We start from the raw sequence: 24,541 nt of genomic DNA, 5'->3' as shown, positions 1-24,541 counted from the left end.
AAGATCAATGATAAATTGATAACGATAATTAAAAAGTGATAAATAGCTTTAGGTTTGCCTTTTCTGCTCTACCATGGTACAAGTATATTATGTTAGAAAAATATTCCACATATTTATTTTATTTTTTACATCAAATTAACATAAGATAAATGTTAGGAGACTAATATTTTTAATGGTAACACATGAAGAATTGGTTAGTATTAGCTCAAATGTAAGATAAATATAATAAAAAAGATTGATCTATTAAAATTTTTTCTAATACAAATCTGTTTACTTATTAAATTGAATGAGAGACTTGTCTTATATATTATTCATGACAGAGAAATGTTCATTATAATACTGTGCGAGACAAAAAGTAAATACACCTTATAATATGGTTTGGCTCAAGGTACTTATTAGTTTATGCTAATTATTACCCCTTTTTTCTCTTTTCTGTTTGGCTGCTTTACAAGAAACCGAAACCTCAGATTTCTTTTGAAGCAGAAGCACTCATGTTGTTCCTAAATGTTCCTTTGTTACTAGTTGCATGTTTGTATTTGTGTTCAATCCATACACTGCAAAGTTGATTGAAAAGCATGATAATTCGGCCCAATCTGGCCTAACATTAACATTAACGTACATTTGGGTTGGACTCGTCTGGTACATAAATTCACCAATTAAATGATGTAGTCGTGAACCAAGTTGGGTTGGTCTAGTGGTTAGCTCACTAGTCCGCTTAAGCAAGTGTCGAGGGTTCGAATCCCGCCTTCAAGTGCCTTGTGCATGCAGCAACCCATTGGCCAGCAGCAAACCCTTAAATGGAATGATGATGATTCACATAGTGCAGTTTCCCTTTAGAAATATACAATAAATGAGAAAAATCCACTCCAACATACTTGTTTCTTTCCAATTCAATGTGATCCTGAAATGCTTATTGACATGCGGTTAGTATCTGTGTCCTGTTGATAATGCAATGTGTAAATGGCTACCTTATGTTCATGGAACTTGTGTTACATATTATAAAATATATAAAGAATAAACACCCAACGGGACCCTTGTCCATAGAACAAGATATTCCATCAATTTTATACATTTTGTTTTTGTATGATCTGATTTCTGTGCTTTCCTCAGATTCTTCTATGCTCTTATGGTTTTATTTTTGCTAGTTCTATGGAATATCTTGTTGCTTGTTTTCTTATTTTAACTTGATTTATATTTGGCTAATTCAATTGAATATTATATGCTGATTGTTATACAGTTGTAGTGTAATGAGCTATGTTAGATTTGTTTATTTCATAATCTTGTTTAATTAATAAATTCTTGGATTGTTCTTGAATGATTGAATTGTCTTTGTTATTGTTGTAGCCAAGTTGGGTTGGTCTAGTGGTTAGCTTACTAGTCCACTTAAGCAAACAAAAAATACTTTGTTATTGTTGTGGTTTTTTATTTTTTTTTTTTATAATGAAAAGTTTATTGCAAATGAACTAGAGGAAGAAGAATGTATATATGAAAATAGTCCCTTAAAATGATTTATTATAAATTTTAATTGTTTATTTTCTAGTGATTTGATTTATTTAATATTTACATTTTTTATTTATGTAAATTAATTTTATGTTGTCAAATTACATATATTTATAATTTTCGAATCGTTTATATTCTGTTTTACAATTCTTTGAATTTCGATTTTATATTAACATTTTGAGTGGAGGTAAAAATTATGAGTTTATTATATCTATCTATTTATAATATTAAAACAATCTAATATCCACTATCCTATAAAAATTTAATATCTTATTGCATTAAAAATTAGGACTACTAAATTTTTGTAGGTTATATGGTATTTTGAACAATTTTAAATATTTTATATCCTATAACAATTTACATATTCAAAATACAATTTTAATAAAAAAACTAATATTCAAAAACAATAAAATATAGCTTCAACAATAGTTATATTTATAATTTTTTATTGGTAAAATTATTCATTTAGTTTCATATTTGTAACCAATTTTAAAAATATTTATAATTTTTAATTTTATTTAATATAAATATTATGTAATTTTAAGAATAAGGGGTTTGTACTTGAAGGCTATTCTAAGACAAGATTGCTTTCTTTTATAAAGAGACAAACACTGGTGAGGTCATAGGTAGAATCTCAGGTGAGTAGGTGACACGGTCTTTGGGCATATTGCACACATCACCATTGATCCATCTCTCAAACCAAATTCTAACATAATTTACTTCTACCCAACACACACTACCCGCATTTAAGGCCATAAACCACAAATTAGCAGTGAAGGAAAAGGAGGTTTACCAACTCCTGCATCTTCTCACACAAAACACATGTCCCTTCGTCTTGGCTTATGATTCCCTTTTTTATTAGCTTGTCCTTTGTATTCAACCCATCTGTTATTACAAACTACACGAGCATTTCAATTTTAAGTGCCACCAACTCTCTCTATATATCATCAAAGATATGCTTCATAGTTGACTCTCCATGTATCTTTCCTTCTGCTACATTGGTGAATGATTTCACATTGTATCTTCCATCCGAATTAAATCTCCATGTGACATTGTCTCTATTACCTGCACATAAAAATACGCTATCTAAAATGTTATTTAACTCTTTTATTTGTGCTCTCTCCCTCTCAAAAAAATTCCTTCTCCATTGGAGACTCCACACCTATGGTAAATCGATCCGCACCCCACAATCATATATAGTGTATTCTTCTGATTTAAAACCGCAAATAGCCTTGGATATTTATCTTATAGTTACACATTCCCTGCCCATATATCTTTTCAAAACCTCATTTCTTTACCATTTCCAACCCATTTTCTCCATCCCTTAGTTGCATATTTTCCTGTACAACTCATTCTTCCTTGCAAGACTCGTAATCTCCTTGCATGGACCATTGGATCCTTTATCATTATGCTCTTCAACCGGCAAGAGCTCTCCTAAAAGATCCAAGGATTTTGCTTCTAGATGAAGCCACAAGTGCACTTGATGCAGAATCTAAAAGAATAGTGCAAGAGTCCCTAGACAGGATCATGATCAAGAGAACTACTGTTATTGTAGCGCACCGCCGAGGCACTGTGAGGAATGCAGACCTGATTGCTGTAATTCATAGAGGGAAAATGGTTGAGATAGGTACAAAGCATGTAAAGATAAGACATGAATTCTGTCAGCATGATAGAAAAGTTCATTGTTGTTTATATAGATGTTTTATAACTGACTTCATGTTTATAAACCAAGAACACATGTTGAATTAGTAAAGGATCCCCAAGGAGCTTACTCTCAGCTCATACGACTGCAAGAGGTAAGAGAGGATTCATACAAGAATGCAGATAATCAAAACAAGTCTGAACTCTCAAGAAGTCAAAGGTGGTCATTTCAAAGATCAGAATCATCTGTTGGTAGCGTAGCCGCCGCTCGACTTCGTTCGGCTTACCTACAAGAGCTAACATCCTTGATCCTGAAGTTGAAACTCCAAGAGAAGAGGATGTACCATCACAAGAGGTTCAACTATCGTGGCTTTTTTCCCAAACAAACCGTTCAATGAGTTAAAGAAGGACTCAAGGTTTTGGGCACTAATGTTTGTGACCCTTGAACTTAGCATCTTTAATTGCTCTTATAGCAAGAGGATACTTTTTCTCTGTGGCTGGCCATAAGCTAATCCAGCGCATTAGGTTGCTATGTTTTGAGAAGGTGATCAACATGGAGGTTTCATGGTTTGATGAGGCTGATCATTCGAGTGACGCTCTTGTTGGGGATGCATTAGGACTACTAGTTCAAAATATTGCAACAGCATGTACAGGCTTGATCATTGCTTTCGTTGCAAGCAGGCAATTGGCGTTGATCATTGTTGTTATAGCACCTTTTGTTGGATTGAATGGATATGTGCAAATGAAGTTCTTGAAAGGCTTCAGTTCAGATGCAAAGGTGAGACTTTTTCCATCTCAATACTTTGCTATGCAAGTAGTTGAGTCCTAATGCATCCCCAACAAGGGCGCGGCGCCAACAGATGTAGCACTCGAATGCTCAGCCTCATCAAACCATGAAACCTCCATGGTGATTACCTTCTGAAAACATAGCAACTAATCTAATGCAGCTTATGACCAGCCACAGAGAAAAAGTATCCTCTTGCTATAAGAGCAATTAAAGATGCAAGTCCAAGGGTCACAAACATTAGTGCCCAAAACCTTGAGTTCTTTTTTAACCCATTGAATGGTTCATAAAATGTTTTGATGGCACTAGAAAGAAACAAGACAATATAGCACCATTTGCTGTGGCAGCTATACATCCCATAAGAAGCACTGGAATCTCTGGTTTGTTTGGGAAAAAAAGCCACCATAGTGGAACCTCTTGTGATGGTACATCCTCTTCTCTTGGAGTTTCAACTTCAGGATCAAAGATGTTAGCTCTTGTAGGTAAGCCGATGGAAGTCGAGTGGTGGCTACTACTACCAACAGATAATTCTGATCTTTGAAATGACAACTTTTGACTTCTTGAGAGTTCAGGTTTTGATTGTCTGCATTCTTTAATGAATCCTCTCTTACCTCTTGCAGACGTATAAGCTGAGAGTAAGCTCCTTCGGGATTCTTTACTAATTCAACATGTGTTCTTGGTTTATAAACATGAAGTCAGTTAACATGTATATATAAACAAAATTTCATCATTAGTTGACAATGAAATTTTCTATCATGCTGACAGAATTCATGTCTTATCTTTACATGCTTTGTACCTTTCTCAACCATTTTCCCTCTATGCATTCCACACGATGCTTAGGCGGTGCGCTACAACAACAGTAGTTCTGTTGATCATGATCCTGTCTAGGGCCTCTTGCACTATTCTTTCAGATTCTGCATCAAGTGCACTTGTGGCTTCATCTAGAAGCAAAATCCTTGGATCTTTTAGGATAGCTCTTGCAATGGCAATGCGTTGCATTGTTTCCAATCCCTATATACACATCATAAGGTTATAAAGCATTTAATTAAGTTTATTTAACGAGTTACAAAGATTATGAATCCAAATATTCCTTTTATATTGTAGAACATGTGGCAGTGTATCAATGAAATCAGCAGCATTTGCAAGTTTAATTGCAACTTTAATCTCTTCAATTGTTGCTCCCTCCTTTCCGTAAGCAATGTTATCCTTGATGCTAGATGCAAACAACACTGGCTCCTGGCTGACAAGGCCAACTTTTCCTCTGATCCATCTAACCTGAAATTCTCTAATGTTAATGCCATCAATAAGAACTTCACCTGCCTGTGGATCATAGAATCTTTCTATCAAACTGATAACTGTGGACTTCTCACTTCCACTTTGTCCTACTAAAGCCGCAGTTGTGTCACTTGGAATATGCAGAGAGAATCCATTGAATATCAGCTCCTCGGGTCTGGCCGGATAACTGAAATAGACATCCCTCAACTTTATATTGCCATGAATATCTTCCAATGTTTTTCAGTAGGATCATAAGCATCAATTTCAGGCTTTCTCTCAATTGTTTGAAACATTTTATAGGCTGCTGCTTTACCCGAAGCAAAAGGCAAGCAAATAGAAGGTCATGAATAAGGACTGTGTCACCTACTCACCTGAGATTCTACCTATGACCTCACCAGTGTTTGTCTCTTTATAAAAGAAAGCAATATCTTGTCTTGGAATAGTCTTCAAGTACAAACCCCTTATTCTTGCAGCTTGTCTTTCCCCTGTCACTATCCAACATAGCACCTCTGCAGCATGAAATAATTATCTTCATTGTTGAATAACTCATATATAACTTTATTGAGTTAAGAAAAATCAGTGACTTTATTATGGGGTACTTACGAAGGAATGCTGCAACACCTATGTCTAGTGCCAAGTACACAAATTTCAGACTGATCTGCAATTTTAATCAGCATAATTAAATATTATTTGGTTCTTCACAATTACATACACATTAAGCTGAATATTCAATGGATTCTCATACCGTTTCCAATGGCCGCAATGGTCCCAACAATCATCAACAAGATGTCAGTGGACTCTGCAAACGAGAACAGGCTGAAGTATGGAACTGTCTCATGGCCCATCTCAGATCACTGTCTAGTACACTCAAATTCTATGTTATGTAACACTGCTACAAAATAACAAAATTAATGAAGCAGTGTAAGTTTGAAACAGAACCAAACAACTCAGTTAGAAAAATTCTTGTCATGTATATATTAACGTTTTATAGCAGATTAATGAAGGTAGTATAATTTTGCACAAAAACAGAAACACACTCTTGGGTTGGTTATCCCGGTAAAGACCAACCAACTATAACTTTGCAGAGAAACAAAACACACTCTTGGGTTGGTTATATAAATATTTTTAAAATTGGTTATAAATATGAAAATAAATAAATAATTTTATAGATAAAAAATTATAAATATAACTACTGTTGAAGCTAAATTTTATTGTTTTTGAATATTAGTTTTTTATCTTAAAATTGTATTTTTTTATTTTTCATTATTACAGTTATAGAAAAATTAAAATATAGTATTTCATAAAAACTTTATTATCCTAACAAAATAACGTTTGATTATTCTACTTAAAATTGCTTCTGTTGTTGACGAGGTGCCGGACGAGGTGCCGCCCTTAACAAGGATGTCAATGCTTAAGTTAGCAAGGAACCTCTTAGGGTTTGCTACTAACCAATGGGTTGTTGCACACACAAGGCGGAATTCGAACTCTCGATACTTATTTAAGCAGATTAGTGAGCTAACCACTAAACCAACCCAACTTCGCTACAACAATAACAAAGACAATTCGATCATTCAAGAACAATCCAAGAATTTATTAATTAAACAAGATGATGAAATAAACAAATCTAACATAGCTCATTACACTATTACTGTATAACAATCAGCATATAATATTCAATTAAATTAGCCAAATATAAATCAAGTTAAAATAAGAAAACAAGCAACAAGATATTCCATAGAACTAGCAAAAATAAAGCGATAAGAACATAGAAGAATCTGAGGAAAGCACAGAAATCAGATCATACAAAAACAAAATGTATAAAATTGATGGAATATCTTGTTCTATAGACAGGGGCCGGGTTGGTTGGGTGTTTATTCTTTATATATTTTATAATATGTAACACAAGTTCCATAAACATGAAGGTTGCCATTTACACATTGCATTATCAACAGGACACAGATACTAACCGCATTTCAATAAGCATTTCAGGATCACATTGAATTGGAAGGAAACAAGTATGTTGGAGTGGATTTTTCTCATTTCTTGTATATTTCTAAAGGGAAACTGCACTATGTGAATCATCATCATCACATCATATAAAGAGACCATAATCAGAGTAGAATTGTGATTTTGTGAACTAGTACACGACTACATCATTTAATTGGTGAATTTATGTAAGAAACTTTGCAGTGTATGGATTGAACACAAATACAAACATGCAACTAGTAACAAAGGAACATTTAGGAACAACATGAGTGCTTCTGCTTCAAAAGAAATCTGAAAGTTTCGGTTTCTTGTGAAGCAGCCAAACAGAAAAGAGGAAAAAAAGGGCTAATAACTAGCATAAACTAATGAATAATATATAAGACAAGTCTCTCATTCAATTTAATAAGTAAACAGATTTGTATTAGGAAAAATGTTAATAGATCAATCTTTTTTATTATATTTATCTTACATTTGAGCTAATACTAACCAATTCTTCATGTTTTACCATTAAAAATATTAGTCTCCTAACATTTATCTTATGTTAATTTGATGTATGAAATAAAAAAAAAGATGTGTAATATTTTTCTAACATAATATACTTGTACCATGGTAGAGCAGAGAAGGCAAACCTAAAGCTATTTATCACTTTTTAATTATCGTTATCAATTTATCATTGATCTTTCATAGTTCAACGTTATGTCTTGCAAGAAAAGTAAGTAAGTGACTTGTCGTGGTTATGAATTTAAAAACGCTTTAACGTTCTAAGATTGGACACCAAATGATTTTTTTTGGTGACTAGACACCAAATGATTTAATTATTTAAAAACATTTTCATATTAGCAAAATGATTTAATTTTTTGCATATTCTTAATTTATGTCATACTATGCTCTTTTTCCTTTATTGGATTTTGTCTCACAGGATTTTGTGAAAGGGAAAGTATACTCTGCTCTTTTGAAAGGCAAGAGTTTTATTAGTGCAAAAGCAAAGTTGAAAAATAAAAGGTTATAATCTGAAATGGGAAACACAGGTGAACAAATATATCGTGTAATTATATTATCAAATAACCATACGCACATCATTTGATACTATGCTATCAGAAAAAATTTTTTCCCCTCTCTAAATCTAGCATATCTTATTCAAAATACAAGAACCTTTCTTTTTCAGCATGGGAAGTACAAAAATGAGTCCCCGAACTAATAGTCACTAATTAGTAACGCCTGGTTCCATCAGTTGGTGTTACTGAGAAGAACTAAAAGTTGCAATTGCATCCATTTCTTCTTGCAATAAGAGAGGCGAGAGATAAATACCTCAAGATTCTCACCTTGCATCACATCATCTATTGAGTGATAAGTTATACCAACTCTATGATCAGTGACACGGCCTTGAGGAAAGTTGTACGTCCGGATGCGTTCAGATCTATCACCGCTGCCAATCTTTACAGTTTGACAAACTCGAAGTCAATCCAAAAAGCAAACTAAGGTATAGGCAATTCAACACAGTTCACGACAAAAAAAACTCTCCTACCTGTTCTGACCGAAGTTTTGATCGTGTACTATGAGCTCGGACCCCTTCCATTTCAAATAGCTTTGCACACAGTACTTTAAGTGCTTTGGCCTTGTTCTAAACAGAAATAAGGAAACATACGTACAATGTAAAGAAGCAAAAAAAAAAAAAGTGCTCAATTTTGATAAGCTATTAATTATTTAATTACCTCGTCAGCCTGAGGGAGGATTGCGACAGAAACAGCACTGGTATGAACTCATCCTAATTTTTTTCTGTCACAGGAACTCTCTTTTATTTTATTGTTAAAAAAAAAAGTCGGCAAATAACAGAAAGTAGATTTGTTCATGGATGGTAAATACGGGGTATGAGCTTTTAGGTTTTAGCTCTCTCTTGCAACAACAAAATAAATTATTCAAAAAAGAACTGCATTTTGAGGGAGACACACCTGTGCATAGTTTCCCTAGATAAGGAGTTAGAGCGTAAAAAAAAATGGTGATTTAGCAAAAGTTAATAATGTTTAAAAATGTAAATAGAATAAAAATAACTAAATAAAGATATTTATTTTCAAAAGAAAATAATATTGAATTTTAATGTTTTTTTGCAATTATAATTAAAAATAGATATTTTTATCTTTAGAATTTATAATTTTATATACAACAATGTTTGGAAAAATTATACCATTTGAGTTATAACTTATTGGCTATATACAACAATGTTATTGTATAAAAAAATGTCATTTATATAAAATATATAATAAAATATAAAATATATATTAAAAATAAATTTTATATATATATATATATATATATATATATATATATATATAAATGAAGTAGATTATTGCAGTAATTATTCCACAAGGAAAAGATAAATAAAGAAGGAAAAAGAAAGAGAGAGCCAGGGAAGAGGCAGTGCATGAGCGTAGCCACAATAGATGAGATGATGTATCATGTCTTTATCTATGTATGTATGTATATTATATGTGTGTGTTTCTCTTTGTAACTCTGAACAAATGTGTCTATTGATAGTTCCATTCATGCTCTGCCTGTTCCCAGTCTTTGTCATCTCTTCTCTTTCTCTCTGGCTATTATCTCTTATCTGGTTTTTTAGATTATGCAATTATATGTGATGCAATCTTATTCCTTATATAACATTATTATGAATTAATAATTACATATTTATTATAGTACAACATGTACTACTATATACTATGTCCAATGTTTCTCCTGTACTACTTGTTAAATCTTAATCGTGAAACAAGAAGCTCCAAGGAGATCTCAGTTGTACTACACTACTACTCATCTTTAGGCACAAGAGCACCAAGAATATGCCTATGTACTTGTGTCACTTTATTGTGCTGCTGAAATGACCATTTTCCACTTGCCAAAACTATTTTGGTTAATAATTATTCATGAATAAAATAATATGCTTTTTAATAATTTTATTTTCATTTTTCCCCTGTTAAAAGAAAATGATAGCATTCGTTATGCAACATAAGGGAAACGATCATTTGACAAGATGTAATAGGTCAAAATGTTAGAGTTGAATTGAGTATGACAATTTTTCTATTGAATTGTGAGTATTTTTATTAATAATCTAATTTTTATAAAAGAATTGAAAATAGTATTTTTGCATGACCATATAATAAAAAAAAACGTCTAACTTAATTGCCCCATCATGTTTACCTAAAACATGTGCAACTAGCCATGTGCAATTCAAGAGAGACAAACTCCAATTTCATCCAAACATGAATAGTGGGGATCCAGTCATAATTAGTGGTAAGTAGTTAATGGATTTAGTGAAAAGGAAGCATAAAGAGTAATGGGTGGTTGTAGCTTGTAGAGCAATTAGGGATAAGCCACACGCCCGCACATTCAAATTCCGTAATTATGAGGATAAACAGTTTAATTAATTTAAAAAAAATAATTAAATAATAAATAATTATATTAAAAATAGTATATAAATAAATTATTTTATATTTAAATTTTTAGTTCTAAAAATACTTATTTTATAAAAATATAATAATATTATGAGAGAAATTGTTTTTTTTATTTTTCTATAAATTTTTAAATAATTTTTTTAAAAAATTATAATTTAATTTTAAAAAATATACCTGATATTATTATTATTATTTTTTATAAATAAAAAATTTAAAAAAATATATTTTTAAAGCTTTCCAAATATATCCTTGGTGGTTATTACTTATTACTTATTAGGTGTGTATTAAGAGTTTAAGTCAGAGATTGATAGAATCTTCCACTGCATGTGGTAAAATTAATAGAGATATAATTGGCCACGGTAATATTTATTCTGTACATCGAACAAAATTAAAACGCAAGAATTAATCGCCCTATGTAAATACATGCTAGTATGCTACTATAAAATAATAAAATAGTACCATGAACCTACCCCTCCCCTCCATAAAGTCCTAATTATCCAAGTCCATTTTGGTGGTTGTAGAATGGTTACAGTCATCGTTATCATCATGATTTATTTTAAAATGCGTTTGATATTTTATACAATCATTTAATTATATAATTATTCGCAGAGTTAATATAAAATATAATTATTTTATTTATGTAATATTATATAATTAGATGTACATATTAAATTTTTTTATATTAATAATACATTAAAATTAAATTTATATTTAAAATATAAAGTTGACTGTTTCTATTTTTACAATATCAATTCATTTCAATTTCATTGAAATCTTTTTAAAAAAATGAGGGTATAATATTAGTTATAAAATAAATCTATAAATTTTATAGCTCAAATCAATTTCTATTATATATATATATATATATATATATATATATATATATATATATTTTAAACGGAAAAAGCTAATTTCTAAATCAAATCAATTTCAATTGCCAAAAACTCACCTTAAATAAAAACAAAAAAAAAAAACAAAAAACAAAAACAAAACAAGGAGTTGCTAGCTAGAACCCATGAAGCTCATGGTATCTTTTGTTCCAAGACTAGAACTTAGGTTGATAAGTTAAAGTTAGCTGAGGGCACGTGGTGGTAGGTCCTTTGGGCTCAACTATCTGCTATTGCTTTACATAATTACATGGAGTCCTTCACGGACCGTGATAATTGTGTGGAATGACTCATCCTAACTTCATATGTGAGTGTGAACCTTTTTTTTTTCCTTCCAATTATTTGAATTTCATTTCTTAATTAGCTGTTTTGCAACTGGATAATTCTAGATGATCTCTTCTCTTAATTGATCTTCTTATAGATCGAGTATTGGATATATAATATAATAAGCAGCATTTAAAAACTAAGCTCTTTTATTAACATTACATCAAATGATCCAATAGGTGGCTTTTGAATTAGCTCTGTGGCTTCTTTAGAAGAGAAGGAAAAAAAAAAGTAAAAGTAAAAAACAAAAAATTGGTCTCTCTTTTTTGGTGATTTCTGAAAGCTTATTAGCAAGATTAAGATGCCTTGCCCTTTTGTCTCAATCAGATAATTCCTCCTTGCTAGTTAGTTTCTGCCAATCAATCTAACTCTTACAACAGAAAAAAAGCAGGGAAAAAAATAAAAATAAATAAATAAGTAAATAAATAAATTTGATTCATGACTTTGGTTCTGTAAGAATAACATCAAAATCACTAAGAGTCCACTCTGCTACTTCATCTTTTGTGCTGACAAATATCTCAGTTCCAGTATCCACAGAAGTCCATATTCTTTTAGCAGGAGCTGTTCCAGGATCCTATACCATTATACCAACATAAATTAAAACATGCCCATTATTCATTTTTCTATTATGTAACAAAACATAGACTCAAATAACATTAACATACCTGATAGAAGTATAGTCTACTTGAAAGACCACCAACATCAAGTTCCCAAGTTCTTGGATCTCCAACCCAACCATCTCCTTTTTTTGTTGGATAGCCATAATCACCCCATATAGGGTGAGGCAACAACTGAACAATCTCTTGTGCTTGAGGATTGCTATAAGGATCACAAGTTTTAACAGGTTGCTCTAATTGTTGAGCATTACCAGGAGCACAGTAAAAGTGATAAGCAGAATAGGGGAAGTTTTCAGTGTCATTTCTATGGATTTTCTTGTTGTCTGGTGTGATATGAAATGGAGGGCAATTTTCCAAACCCTTTGGGCTGCACCAGGCTGGTGTTTCAGGATTTATGATCATCTCACTGTATCTGGTTACATCAGTTAGAACATCTCCATCACAAGGAGCACCATTGTTCTTCCAGCAGCTACCTATGTCTAACAGGTAGAATTGGCTCTTGGGACCCCCACCCTTTTTGATATCTAAGCTCAACTTGACCTTAAAATTTGGTGATTCTGGAAGCTGAACCATGGACTCAAATGGTTAATAATAGTGCCTAATCATCCATCTTATAATTATTATAAATAAAAACGAGTGGTTGTAAATGTTCTTAGAGCATACATTAAATATGTTCTAAGAACATGCAACTACGGAACGAAATTGAGCAACTTTACCAAATTTTATGGTTTATTGAACACAAAGAAGATAAATTAAGCTATATACTTACAATTTTAAGCATTCCTCTTGTGTCATAATGATACCCTCCAGAGAATCCTGTGGTTGCATCAGCTCTAAGGTACAGCATCAACCATGGATATTTCTTTGAAGTTATGAGCTTATGTTTGAAGATCCAACTCCCAGAATCATCAACTTTCTTCTCCCACACAACTTCATAGTAAGACAAGCCATCTTTCTCACCCTTGCAATCAGAATCCAAATCATATGTACCATGAAACATTCCATGCATTGTTCCATTTTTTATCCTTGTTTGTTGATGACACAAGATGGGTTGGTTCATGCACCCTTTCCCAAAGCAAGGAAACCTCCCATGACTACCAAAAGGTGGAACCTTTCTCCCATCCATGGGACACAAACCAGAGCTTGTGTCATAGTTTCCATTCTTCAGCATTATCATCCAAAATTGCCAAGGCTTTGGTGTGTCTTCAACTTCACACAATGAACCAAGATACAGTTCTTTTTCAACAGCATAAAGGTCTGTGTTGTTTATATCAATTGAGTCTGATTTTATACCAGGAATTGGTTTTCCAACCCCAAGTTTGTTATCATCTTTTGTTACCTTGTGTTTGAGAGAATCTGTGACAACATTGCAACCAATGCATCATAAAATTTAGAACCAGATTCTTTAACCAAAGACAAAAAGATCTATATTTTGTTGTGTGAATTGGACTTACTTGAAAGATCAAAGCAATCAGCAGCTCTTGGGCTACCCATGTGAGGAGCTTCTTCCCCAACCTCATTGCAGAAATTCCAAGCTTCAAATGCTACTCTCAGTTCATTTCTCTTCATTCCTGGATCTCCTACTGCAGAAACATGATTCTCACTCTCTGCTACTGTTGAGAGATCAAAGAAGCTGAACACAATAAGAACATTCATCAACACAAACAACCTATGCAACTGCTTATCCATAATTCTCATGTGTGCCTCAAAATTAGAGCACACTAGACAATGATATAGGGTCTAATGTAGCATTTCATCATGGTGGTTTTGATTTGGAAGGATCTTTTTGTTATAAATACTAAATAAAATAATAAGTTATTATTACTTTTGATTTGAGTTTAAATAAAAATAAAAATTAAATATTTTATTTTATTTAAATCTTTAAGATTTAGTGAGAATCAATAATTTCATCACTTAGCACTTTCTTCTCCAGCATTATTTATAAGGACAATTCCTCACATAACTAACTTTTTTACGTTTCTAGTTTCTACTGCTTTTTAAGTTTTTTATTATGTGAAGGACTTGTTTTTATTGTCTACAAATTTAAATTTGGTGTATCATTTTTGTCATTTTAAGGAATTAAATTAAAAGGACCCCAACTATATGTAGAAATTATATTCCAATTTTCATATTAAAAAAAATATTTCTCCATAAAATCTTGTACCTATAAGTGGGTGAATGAAAATAATGAGAATGATTTTATTGATGTTAAACTAATTTAATTAGATTTAATTGAAAAAGAACTTGTACCTATAATATTACTCCATGAAAAAACTAAAACAGATTCTCATGTAACTCAGATAAAAATAGTAATAAATCACAAGGGAATAAATAATATGGGTTGGAAAACTTGCCATTATTCACAAGTAACAAAGAAAGGCCATTCTAGGCTCTAGCACTTGGTTCTTCATTTTTATATTAAAATTTAAAAACAATCCCACTTTTTAGAATCTTTTAATATTTAAGTATTGTTATGGCTTTTCTCAAATTTATTAAGTCTGATTAATCACTTTTTTATTTTTAATTCAGTACTTTTACTCATTTTCTTTTTTACATGCCTTAGTACCTTATGGTCTAACACGTGTGATGTGTACTATTTCAGCAAATTAGTACACAGGAAATATCTATACCTATCAATTTTTGTAATCACACTTAACATAAGCAGTGTTGGAGATTCAAGTTTATACCTATCAATTATTAATTTGACATAAAAATTACTGCACCCAAATCTCTGATGAATTTGTAATTTTGTATATATGAAGTGTGAACAGAATAAATTAACTACAACTTTTTCTTTTTGGTGTTGAAATTAACTACTTTTACTTTGCATGAAGTCGTCTTCTTTTTCTTTTCAGTGTTCGTTGAGTGTGTGGACCCTTTTGTATTCTGTCCACCATATAAAGTCCAAAAATAGTGGTCCACCTTAGCTCTAAAGCCCAATGTGAAGCTGATTAGAGTGGGAAAAACATTGACAGAACTGGAAAATAAATTTTCTCCATTTTTTTTAACACTTAAGAGAATAAAATATGATCTCTCACCTTTAATTCTATAAGTGGGACCAAATATAAATAAGAGAGAGAGCAATGAATAGTGAGATTAAACACGGGACATCATCCAATTTTTTTTCCACTAGACAAGATCCATTCCCAACAAACTGCAATTAATTTATACACGATAAAATTCGAATCTGTGACACTTCTTTAAACAGACGAGTAAGTTGACTACAAACTTTAATTTTCATAATTTCTTTAAATTTACTCCAATAAATCTTAGTTGTAGAGATGAGTGCCATTTGGCTTAACAGAATGCCATTGATTACAGATGCATTACAGTTAAATTTGATCAACTTAAAATTTTCAATGTGTTATGACTTATGATGACAATATATTGTATAATATAATGAAGTAATAATGCGAAAATCTTTTCCATGGTATGGTGTTGGGTATGGAATGATATGGGTCTCAAGCTTTCTCCTTTCTAGAGAACCTTTCTACAAATTGATTGATTTTTATTTTTGTACAAAACTTACTTACAAATAATTTCATGAATCATACCTCCCACTACATCAAGATAAGGTACATCTGCATAATTCTTGCAGAGCTTCCTATCCTCTTTCCTTTGCTGAAAAATTATGCATATATACATATGAATGTTATGATATAGGCTGAATTGAAGTGCTTCTTATACTGTGTCATGAGTTATCCCCCAAGAGATGAGGAAGTGTAATCTTGCCACAGTTAGAAGGGTCAAGCTTCCTGAATTGGTCACATATTTGCATTACATCTTTTTCCTGTATTTTACCCATTTCTTTCAGCTTGAAAATTACATACTCTGACTTACTGCAATAAAATATTCAAAAAAAATAATTCTCAGTAAGAAAAAAATCAAAATAGAATGACACATTTGTTATTGGTCCTATTAAATAACCAGACAAAAAAAGTTGCATAAATGCATGCATTATTTATGCCTAATACTATCTGTCATTACCTATATAACTCTGCATAGTAAATACAACTTCATAGGACTAAGACAACTTTTTCTTCTTCTTTTCCCTTTGTTTTTTCAAGAAAACGACATGTAACCGTCACATGTATGATACAAGATCCAAGCCAAGAGCTAATGTCTCATTGTGCTTACTAAAAAATGTCTTGCTACACATTTATAGCTAGCTGTCAAAACCAATAATACCAATAATATAATAATAATAATAATCAATAATCACCTGGCATGTTATATTAGCTAATAAGGATGGCAGTTTGATCAGATTAGATTCTCCTATTCTATTCATCAAGTACTGATCTAAATCCAGAAGCATATGAATGAAAAATTAGGAGAGTAATTAATGAAGATTACCTGATGAAACCAGTGTTGTTGATATCAGCAGCAAGCCAATCATCAACAGTGATATCTCTATGCAAAACCTTCTTAGCCATTCTTCTATGCCTTCTATCGATTCTAGCTTCAGCCAAATACAAGAATGCCCTTGCAACCATCAAGGTCGAAAACAAGAGCCAAATAGCCGCAAACAAGCGACCTTGACGAGTCTTGAAAGCTCTATCACCATAACCAACTGTTGTAACAGACATAACAGACAAGTAAATGGAATCAACCCAATCCAAACCCTCCACAAAGTAGAGCACAAAACCCCCAATCCCAATGCAAAGAACAACCACACCAAGAGCTAAACCAACCTTCAATCTTATCCTCATCCTCCCCTTTGCCACGTCAATAATGTAATTCCTTGCTGAGAACCCAGCTTCTTGTTGCTGCTCCTGATGAATCGGAGACCCCATTTGTAAGCCAGCAAGGATGGTGTTTTCTTGCAAATCCAAGACATAGTTGACGAGTCCGCTTAAGAGTATGTCTATGAATCCAAACCCAACTAAGACGAAGACGCAAGCGAAGACCTTTGTGACTGGGGTCAGAGGAGCTATATCACCGTACCCTATGGTGCACATGGTGACTATGCAAAAGTAGAGTGCGTCGATCACAGGGTGTGTTTCAATGCCGGAGAAACGTTCCCGGTTGAAGGAGTATATGGCAACTCCAATAGACAGGTATATCACAAGCAAGATAAGCCCTTGTCTGATCACCGAGCTGTTCTGCGGTTTTGGAACTTCCGCTTCTTTCTTTTTCACTTCTTTCATTGTGATCATGGCTGGAGCAGTTTTGCAACGACTCAGTTTCTTCTTCTTCGAAGAAGCTGGCAATGGCGGCTGTTGCTGCTTTTGATTCAAGGATTCTATCTCTGTGTTCTGCAGAGTCAGGGTTACCACATCGCTGAAGGATTTTGAAGGTCCGAAGTATTGTACATCGCGGTTGTCCATGATTTTGGAGGTGCTTAACAAAGGTTCACACTCCATGGCAGAGAGAGAGAGAGAGAGAGAGAGAGAGAGAGAGAGAGAGAGAGAGAGAATAAAAAAAAAGTTTGTGTTTTTTGAGTGGAGGAGATGAGGTTTGAGGTTTGTGGTTGGTGTGCGGAGAAAATTATTGAATTGATTATAATTATTTAATTTTTATTTTTTCAAATATCTCTTAATCATTAACTGAATAATTCAAAATGAGTTAAATTTTATAATTTTATTTATTTGGTTTGGTTGATTGCACCAATGGAGTGACAAGAGAGCTAACTGTTTGGGCAAATAAGAGGGGACCCCAATGCCACGCAAGATGAATGTGACATAACCTAATAAATATTTGCAAAAGTAAAATAAAAGATGGTGGATTCTCATATAAATTTTCTTAATTCTAGCTAAAGGAAGAAGGGTTAGGGTGCAATGTTTTGCTTCTGTTTCGGGAAAATAAAGTAATGAAAAAGGAAAAATCATTATGAATTGCGTGCTAAAGTAAAGTTCAAAGGCAATCATACAAAAGAAGAAGGACTAATATATTTCTGGTATGTGTGGATTAAAATAAGACCAATTGGATGGGTGTGGTTAGTTTTTGTTGTGCTCCAAAAAAGAAAGCACTGGTTTTTCTAGAATGGATTCGATGAGTTTGGTAGGTTGATTGTTTCGTTCCTGCGCCGCCGGCAGAGGCACTGTGACAAAATAGATTATATTTTTTATTTATTCATTTGTTTATTATATTTATTCAAATTTAAACTTATTATTTATTATTAAATTAATTAAATAATTTTTAAATATAATTTTTAAATATATAAATAATAAACATTAAAATGCAGTTAATACATTAATAATAATAATTCTATAATACACTATTAGTATTATGATTTAGATTATTTTTATAATAAAGTAAAAATTAATAAACACATTATTCAATATTATGAGTAATAACAAATTTAAATTTTTATCTTTTTAAACTAAATTAATAATTCTATTTAATACCTTTGCACTATAACATATATATATATATATATATATATATATATATATATATATATATATATATATTATGGAGACATATATATATATATATATTATGGAGACTATTTATAAACTCAACAAACTCAAAGCATCAATAATATTATTAAGAAGTAAATACCAAATCAGTATTCGAAAGCTGGCAAAATAGTACCTGACTTTTGTTTGTGACAAAATAATCCTAAAAATTTTTTAAAATTTTACAAGTGTATCTTCGAGCTCGCTAGAGCAAATTTCCAACAAACATAATGTTGACATGACCACCGTGTTTTGGTGACCTGGCAAACCACCACCAAAGCCCCCTCTCCAGCATACACTCTCCCTCCCCGTCGCAGCCTCGCTCTCAACGTACATTCCCCCTTCCTCTCCTTCCCCATCGCAGCCCCATCCCCAATGCACACTCCTCCCTCCCTCCGTCAACACCATCACAACTTCCACAAGTACCTAAACCTGGTGCCCTAGTCCGAACCGCGATTTGCATATCGTCAGCGCCAGATCTCACTGGATTGGCTCCATTTGCTATATCCCTCTCCGTCACACTTCTCCTCTTTCCTCCCCGTTGCATACGCCACAGGCCAACGTTGTTGCTTCCGCTAACGGTTTTCCGTTCTTTGTTGCAAGGATCTATGGACCACGTTGTTCAATTAAAAACATTGCTTTGTTTATGAATTTTGTTGTCAGGCCTTATTGTGGCTATGATGGTGGTGGTGGTGGTCTTTGATGGTTGAGATTGTTGTGTTGTTGTTGATGTTGAAGTTGTTGTTGCTGCGAGTAGGGGTGGAAATAGGGCAGGCCAGGCTTTACTCTTAACAGGCCAAGCCTGTAATAGAGTATATTGGCCTTAGCTTGGCCTGTAGCCTGGTATATGCTTTTTAATGAGTACTGAGCCTGGCCTGGCCTGAAGCCTGTCAATAGGCCTTTTTTTAATAATAATTAAATTTAAGATATAATTTAATTTTTAAAATTATAAAATATAAAATAATAAATTTATGAATAATATTGATACAAAATACACATATATAATTAAAGAGACAAATGGCTGAATGGATAAAGGTATTATTATAAGATAGAAGACCCAAATTTAAATCCTTCTAATAGCATTTTTACTAGTATAATAAAACTCTATATATATATTTGCAGGTTTAGCCCGGCTTGACAGACCTAACAGGCTATTTCAAAAGCCTAGGCTTGACCTTTTAAAAAATATAGGCTTTTTTAATAGTTTGAGTCTGGGCCTATTTCCCATCAGGTCAGGCTGCAGGCCCCTGGCCTATTTCCATCCCTAGCTGTGGTGGTATTGAAAGAGGGAGGGCAAAGTGTGCATTTGGGGAGAGAGAGTGATGGAGGTTTTGGTTGCTGTTGATGTTGAGAGATTATTTTTGTCAATAACAAAAGTCACATACCATTTTGTAAGTGTTAGAATCTTTCGGGTACCGATTTAGTATTTACCTCTATTATTAATCAATTAATAATACAGATTATCATAAGGGAGCCACTCAGATAAAGACGCTTAAAACGTCTTTTTCTAAAGATACTATTTAGTCATTAAAATTTGATATATATAATTGATTAAACTATGTTATTTTTATCAAAATTATATCAGATAAATTGATTTTACCAAAAAATCAGTAAACTATACCTTGAACCGGTCTAAATTAATATTTTTTATAAAAAAACTATAATATTATTATTTAAAAATTGACTAAAATACTATTTTTATTTTATTTATATATAAATTTTGAGAATCTTAAATTCTAACCCTTCTCTCTTTTCTCTCTATCGTTATAGGATTAGAATTTAGGGTTTTCAATATATATATAAGAAGTATTTTAGTCATTTTCTATAAAAAAAATATTAATGTAGATCAGTTCAAAGTTTGGTTTATCGATTTTTCGGCCAAATTAATTTGTCTATCCAATTTTGACAAAATAATACGATTTAATCGATTATATGTATTAAATTTTAATTACTAGAAAACATCTTGATCTGAGCGACTCCTTTGTCATAAAGTTACAAATCGATAAAAATTTATCAATATAAAAATAATGTGGATTAATTAAAATTTTACGTATATTAAAATTTAATTAAATTTACATATATTTTACTCAAAATCAATTAAAATTGTACGTATATTTTGAGTAAAATATATGTAAATTTAATTGAATTTTAATATACTTAAAAATTTTAATTAATCTACATTATTCTTATATTGATAAATTTTTGTTGATCTATAACTTTATGACAATATGTATCATTAATGGATTAATAATATTATTGATACTTTGAGTTTGTTGAGTTTATAAGTGGTCTCTATAATATATATTATGTTTTTATTTCGTATAGTATTAGTAGCCTACTCATAGTGCATTTTAGTGCAAAGATATCAAATAGAATTTTTAATTTAGTTTAAATAGATAAAAATTAAATTTGTTATTACTCAAAAAAATTTTGCTATATATCAAATAATGTGTTTATTAATTTTTATTTTATTGTGAAAATGATCTAAATAATAATACTAATAATATATCATAAGATTATTATTATTAATGTATTAACCGTATTTTAATATTTATTATTTATATATTTAAAAATTATATTTGAGAATTATTTATTTTGCTTCCTAATTGTTACGGCCCGGCCCAGACCATTTGCGGGCCGACCCGATCCACTGATTATCTGACCCGAACGGTCGGGTACCAGCAGCTCAACCAACAACCCGAACACGCATCCTTGACAACTCTCCACTACAGTTATATGAGGAAGTTTCGAGAAAGGTGGGTCTGCCCTTGCGGGACCCACTTCTGACACGGTATATATGGGGAGGGTCCTACCCCTCCCTCAAAGTACGTCACATACCACTCTCTCACTTTTCACCTGCACACGTGACTGACTAGAGCGTCGGAGTGTCCTTGCAGGTGACACCCCCTTTTCTCCACATCAAGAGCTCAAGACGTCGGCTACTCCAGCTCCACCCTCGCGACTCGGTCCTAGGCCACACCCCACCTATCCACCCGAGGATCCCTCCGAACCGTCCGGTACCTGACCTACCGAACACTAATAAATTATATTTTAAATTTAAATAATTTATTAATTAGTTTGTACTTATTATACTATGTATTGAATAATTTATTGTAAATAATATTAATATAATGAATAAAAAAATAATTAAAAAAATATTATTTAAAAAATAAAGACAAATAAACTCCTAATTATTTTAAATTTAGAGACAATTAGGCCTATATCCATTTCTAAACCTCATATGTTAGTGTTTTTTCGTTTAGAGTTAACAAAAAAAACACCCACAAAAACTACCGTATTGTGTCGCAAAAATAGAGGACATGAACAAAAAAAATTATTTTTATTTTAAGGAGTCGCAATATCACTCTAAAAAATAGACAAAAACTGAATTGGTAGCTCATTCAATCTATAATATCTCATTACATTTCATAGACAGGTATAATAATAACATAAAATTCCGTAATATTCTTGAATGTTGATATATATATATATATAAAGAGAATATGGACAAAATTAGTGTATATATATATATTTTTTAAATATTTTTTTATTAAATATAATTTATAAAATATTTTTTATTAATTATCAAATTCGAATCCATAATTTTGTAGCTTTAATGTAATATGCTTACTGATGAGTTTGAAAAATTCTAAATTAATTTGATGATGATCAAACATTATTAAAATAATTAATTATAAAATTATTAAATTGAATTTTTAATTCACATTTGTTAATTAATAATTTTATGTTGTGCATATTTAGTTATGGGTCAAAAATGACAAGCTCAGTATAAAGTTAATTTTTAGCCTTATGAAAAATTATCTAAACATAAGTGGTTGAATTATTGCTATGCTTGTTGGGCCAGAAAAATCAATTTGAAGCCCAACAAAGTAGTTGGTCCGAAATCAAAAAGAAAATGGGACACAATGTTTCGGTTACTCATTTAACATGGTGGAATCCATTTTTGTATTAAATGAAAAGCATACCTTTAACGGATACCTTTTTTAATGGGTTGTTGAATTCAAATTTCGATTAACTTGGATTTATTGCATGCCTTGGTAACATAAGAGAAAAAGCTCACATTGATTTGATTACCATCATTACTCTCACACATTACTAAGCAAAGGAAAGTGGAAAATTAATTCATTTTTAATTTCATTCTTCAATTACATTGAAAGTTTTCTCTCTTCTCTCTATTCTCTCTTATTATTTCGGTCATGTCATAGGGAAGAAGAAGAAGCAAGTTATCAGAGATGAGGTACTGTAGCAGTGAAGCTAGAAGCAAGAAAAGGGCTAAGGTAGTGATGATGTCCTTAGCAAAAAGAAAGTCTACAGTATGGTATGGCTGAGATCTTTGCCACTAAGGGTAAGATGTGGTGAAGAAGTCTCAAGCTCTCTATACCCAAAAATGACAGAAATCAAACTCGGTCAGAGAAGAAGATCCCTGGGTATGGCTCATCTCTACTCTCTGATCAACCATCACAGAAGGTAGCTACTGTAGCTACGTGGAGGAAGAGGCAGAAGATAGAGCAGATGGAGCTGTCAAGCATCAAGGACTCATCAAGGGTCAGGAATCCTTCTTGGGGAGCAAGTCAAGATGGAAGGCCCAAATTGATGAAGTTTGGTAAGAATGGATGAAGTAGAGGTAACTGCATGTTGATTTTTGCATTCGGTGCTCTCTCTTCTCTCTTTGTCCGAACCCGTTTGATGTTTGAAAAAGAAGAAGTTGGCTCGGTTTAACTGTTTTAACTTTGGAGGCTTTCCCTTCTATAATAAGGGTGAACAGTCAGGGCTTGAAGCAAGGAGAAAAGAGTGTAAAGCACAGAGTTCTCATAGCTACCCAAGCTAACAAAAGTTCTTCTCCTTCAATGTGTTTCATGTTGTATTTTTCTGTTTAGTTTTGTCTATCTTGAGTCTCATGAAAAAAGGCAAACAGTGAGGTTTGTATGAAAAAGTCATAGAGCGGAAAAAGGTAGAGTATACAAAATTAAAAGAAAAAGTCATAGATATCCTTAGAGGTCTTTTGTACATCTGTGTTGTGTATCATGATTCTGTGGAAATCCCCTTGCAAGTTGAGTTAACACTTAGCAGTTGAAAGCTTGGTAGGTAACCAAGTTAAGTTCAGTATTGGGGATAGATTCTGGACTTGTCCCGGATAGGAAGGGTAGTTCCTAGGGAGAATTGGCGTTTGTAATCTGCATGATTATAGTGAAATTCCATCATTGTTGTGATGGAGACTGGATGTAGGCTGCATTGCACTTAGCAGCTGATCCAGGATACTTCTTGGCGTGTGATTCTCTCCTTCTCTTCTACTCCATTTCTGATTCTGTTGCACATGAGACAAAATTAAAAAATATCTCTTCATTGATTACAAGACAAAAAGAAAATATTTCTTTACTAGTGACGAGACAAAAAACAAAAATATCTTCTCAAAAAATTCTAAAAGGCAACAAGTATTACTAGGTAAAAAAATGGCTAAGATTCAACCCCTTCTCTTAGCCATTGATAACCATTAACTATTTTGCTTAATATCAAATTTAGTACTATTACTTATAGTTAATTTATAAAAAAATGAATTAATAAATAGTACACTAGCATATATAAATTCCTTGAAACAAATGCAGAGATATCAGAGCAAATAAGAATAATAATAATAAGAATAATTTTTGAAACAAGTAGTTTT

General features: G+C 32.1%; 2 protein-coding genes, 1 long non-coding RNA gene and 1 pseudogene across 3 annotated transcripts; all 4 read right to left on the bottom strand.

Annotated features, from left to right (window-relative positions):
* Positions 1 to 566: 566 nt before the first annotated feature.
* Positions 567 to 5,523, bottom strand: LOC130933591 (ABC transporter B family member 4-like; annotated as a pseudogene).
* Positions 5,524 to 6,748: 1,225 nt separating this feature from the next.
* On the bottom strand, positions 6,749 to 9,801 carry LOC130936200 (uncharacterized). Its single transcript, XR_009068077.1, has 3 exons — positions 8,899 to 9,801; positions 8,712 to 8,807; positions 6,749 to 8,620 (listed from the first exon to the last, which is right to left on the bottom strand). It is a non-coding gene; the product is annotated as an uncharacterized LOC130936200 (long non-coding RNA).
* A 2,189-nt stretch (positions 9,802 to 11,990) lies between these two features.
* Positions 11,991 to 14,202, bottom strand: LOC130936196 (uncharacterized). Its single transcript, XM_057866233.1, has 4 exons — positions 13,912 to 14,202; positions 13,227 to 13,813; positions 12,506 to 13,021; positions 11,991 to 12,414 (listed from the first exon to the last, which is right to left on the bottom strand). The coding sequence occupies exons 1-4, from the start codon at positions 14,153 to 14,155 to the stop codon at positions 12,277 to 12,279; spliced, it is 1,485 nt and encodes a 494-aa protein (XP_057722216.1). The 5' UTR covers positions 14,156 to 14,202; the 3' UTR covers positions 11,991 to 12,276.
* Positions 14,203 to 15,865: 1,663 nt separating this feature from the next.
* Positions 15,866 to 17,885, bottom strand: LOC130936199 (two-pore potassium channel 5). The gene is made up of 2 exons (XM_057866237.1): positions 16,811 to 17,885; positions 15,866 to 16,296 (listed from the first exon to the last, which is right to left on the bottom strand). Exons 1-2 carry the CDS (start codon positions 17,818 to 17,820, stop codon positions 16,149 to 16,151), a joined length of 1,158 nt encoding a protein of 385 aa, XP_057722220.1. The 5' UTR covers positions 17,821 to 17,885; the 3' UTR covers positions 15,866 to 16,148.
* Between the last annotated feature and the right edge of the window lie 6,656 nt (positions 17,886 to 24,541).

The sequence above is a fragment of the Arachis stenosperma genome, chromosome 6, assembly GCF_014773155.1.
Source record: "Arachis stenosperma cultivar V10309 chromosome 6, arast.V10309.gnm1.PFL2, whole genome shotgun sequence".
In the NCBI taxonomy this organism is placed as follows: Eukaryota; Viridiplantae; Streptophyta; class Magnoliopsida; order Fabales; family Fabaceae; genus Arachis; species Arachis stenosperma.
This window is presented reverse-complemented; position numbering and strand designations above follow the sequence as displayed.

What these genes read in the sequence shown, in the direction of transcription:
- LOC130936196 (XM_057866233.1), bottom strand. Translation starts at nt 14,155, where the DNA reads ATGAGAATTATGGATAAGCAGTTGCATAGGTTGTTTGTGTTGATGAAT. An exon ending in TGATTGCTTTGATCTTTCAA is followed by an intron (nt 13,814 to 13,911) that starts GTAAGTCCAATT and finishes ATGTTGTCACAG; the next exon opens with ATTCTCTCAAACACAAGGTA. An exon ending in GTAGACTATACTTCTATCAG is followed by an intron (nt 12,415 to 12,505) that starts GTATGTTAATGT and finishes ATAATGGTATAG; the next exon opens with GATCCTGGAACAGCTCCTGC.
- LOC130936199 (XM_057866237.1), bottom strand. Translation starts at nt 17,820, where the DNA reads ATGGAGTGTGAACCTTTGTTAAGCACCTCCAAAATCATGGACAACCGC. An exon ending in AACAACACTGGTTTCATCAG is followed by an intron (nt 16,297 to 16,810) that starts GTAATCTTCATT and finishes ATTTTATTGCAG; the next exon opens with TAAGTCAGAGTATGTAATTT.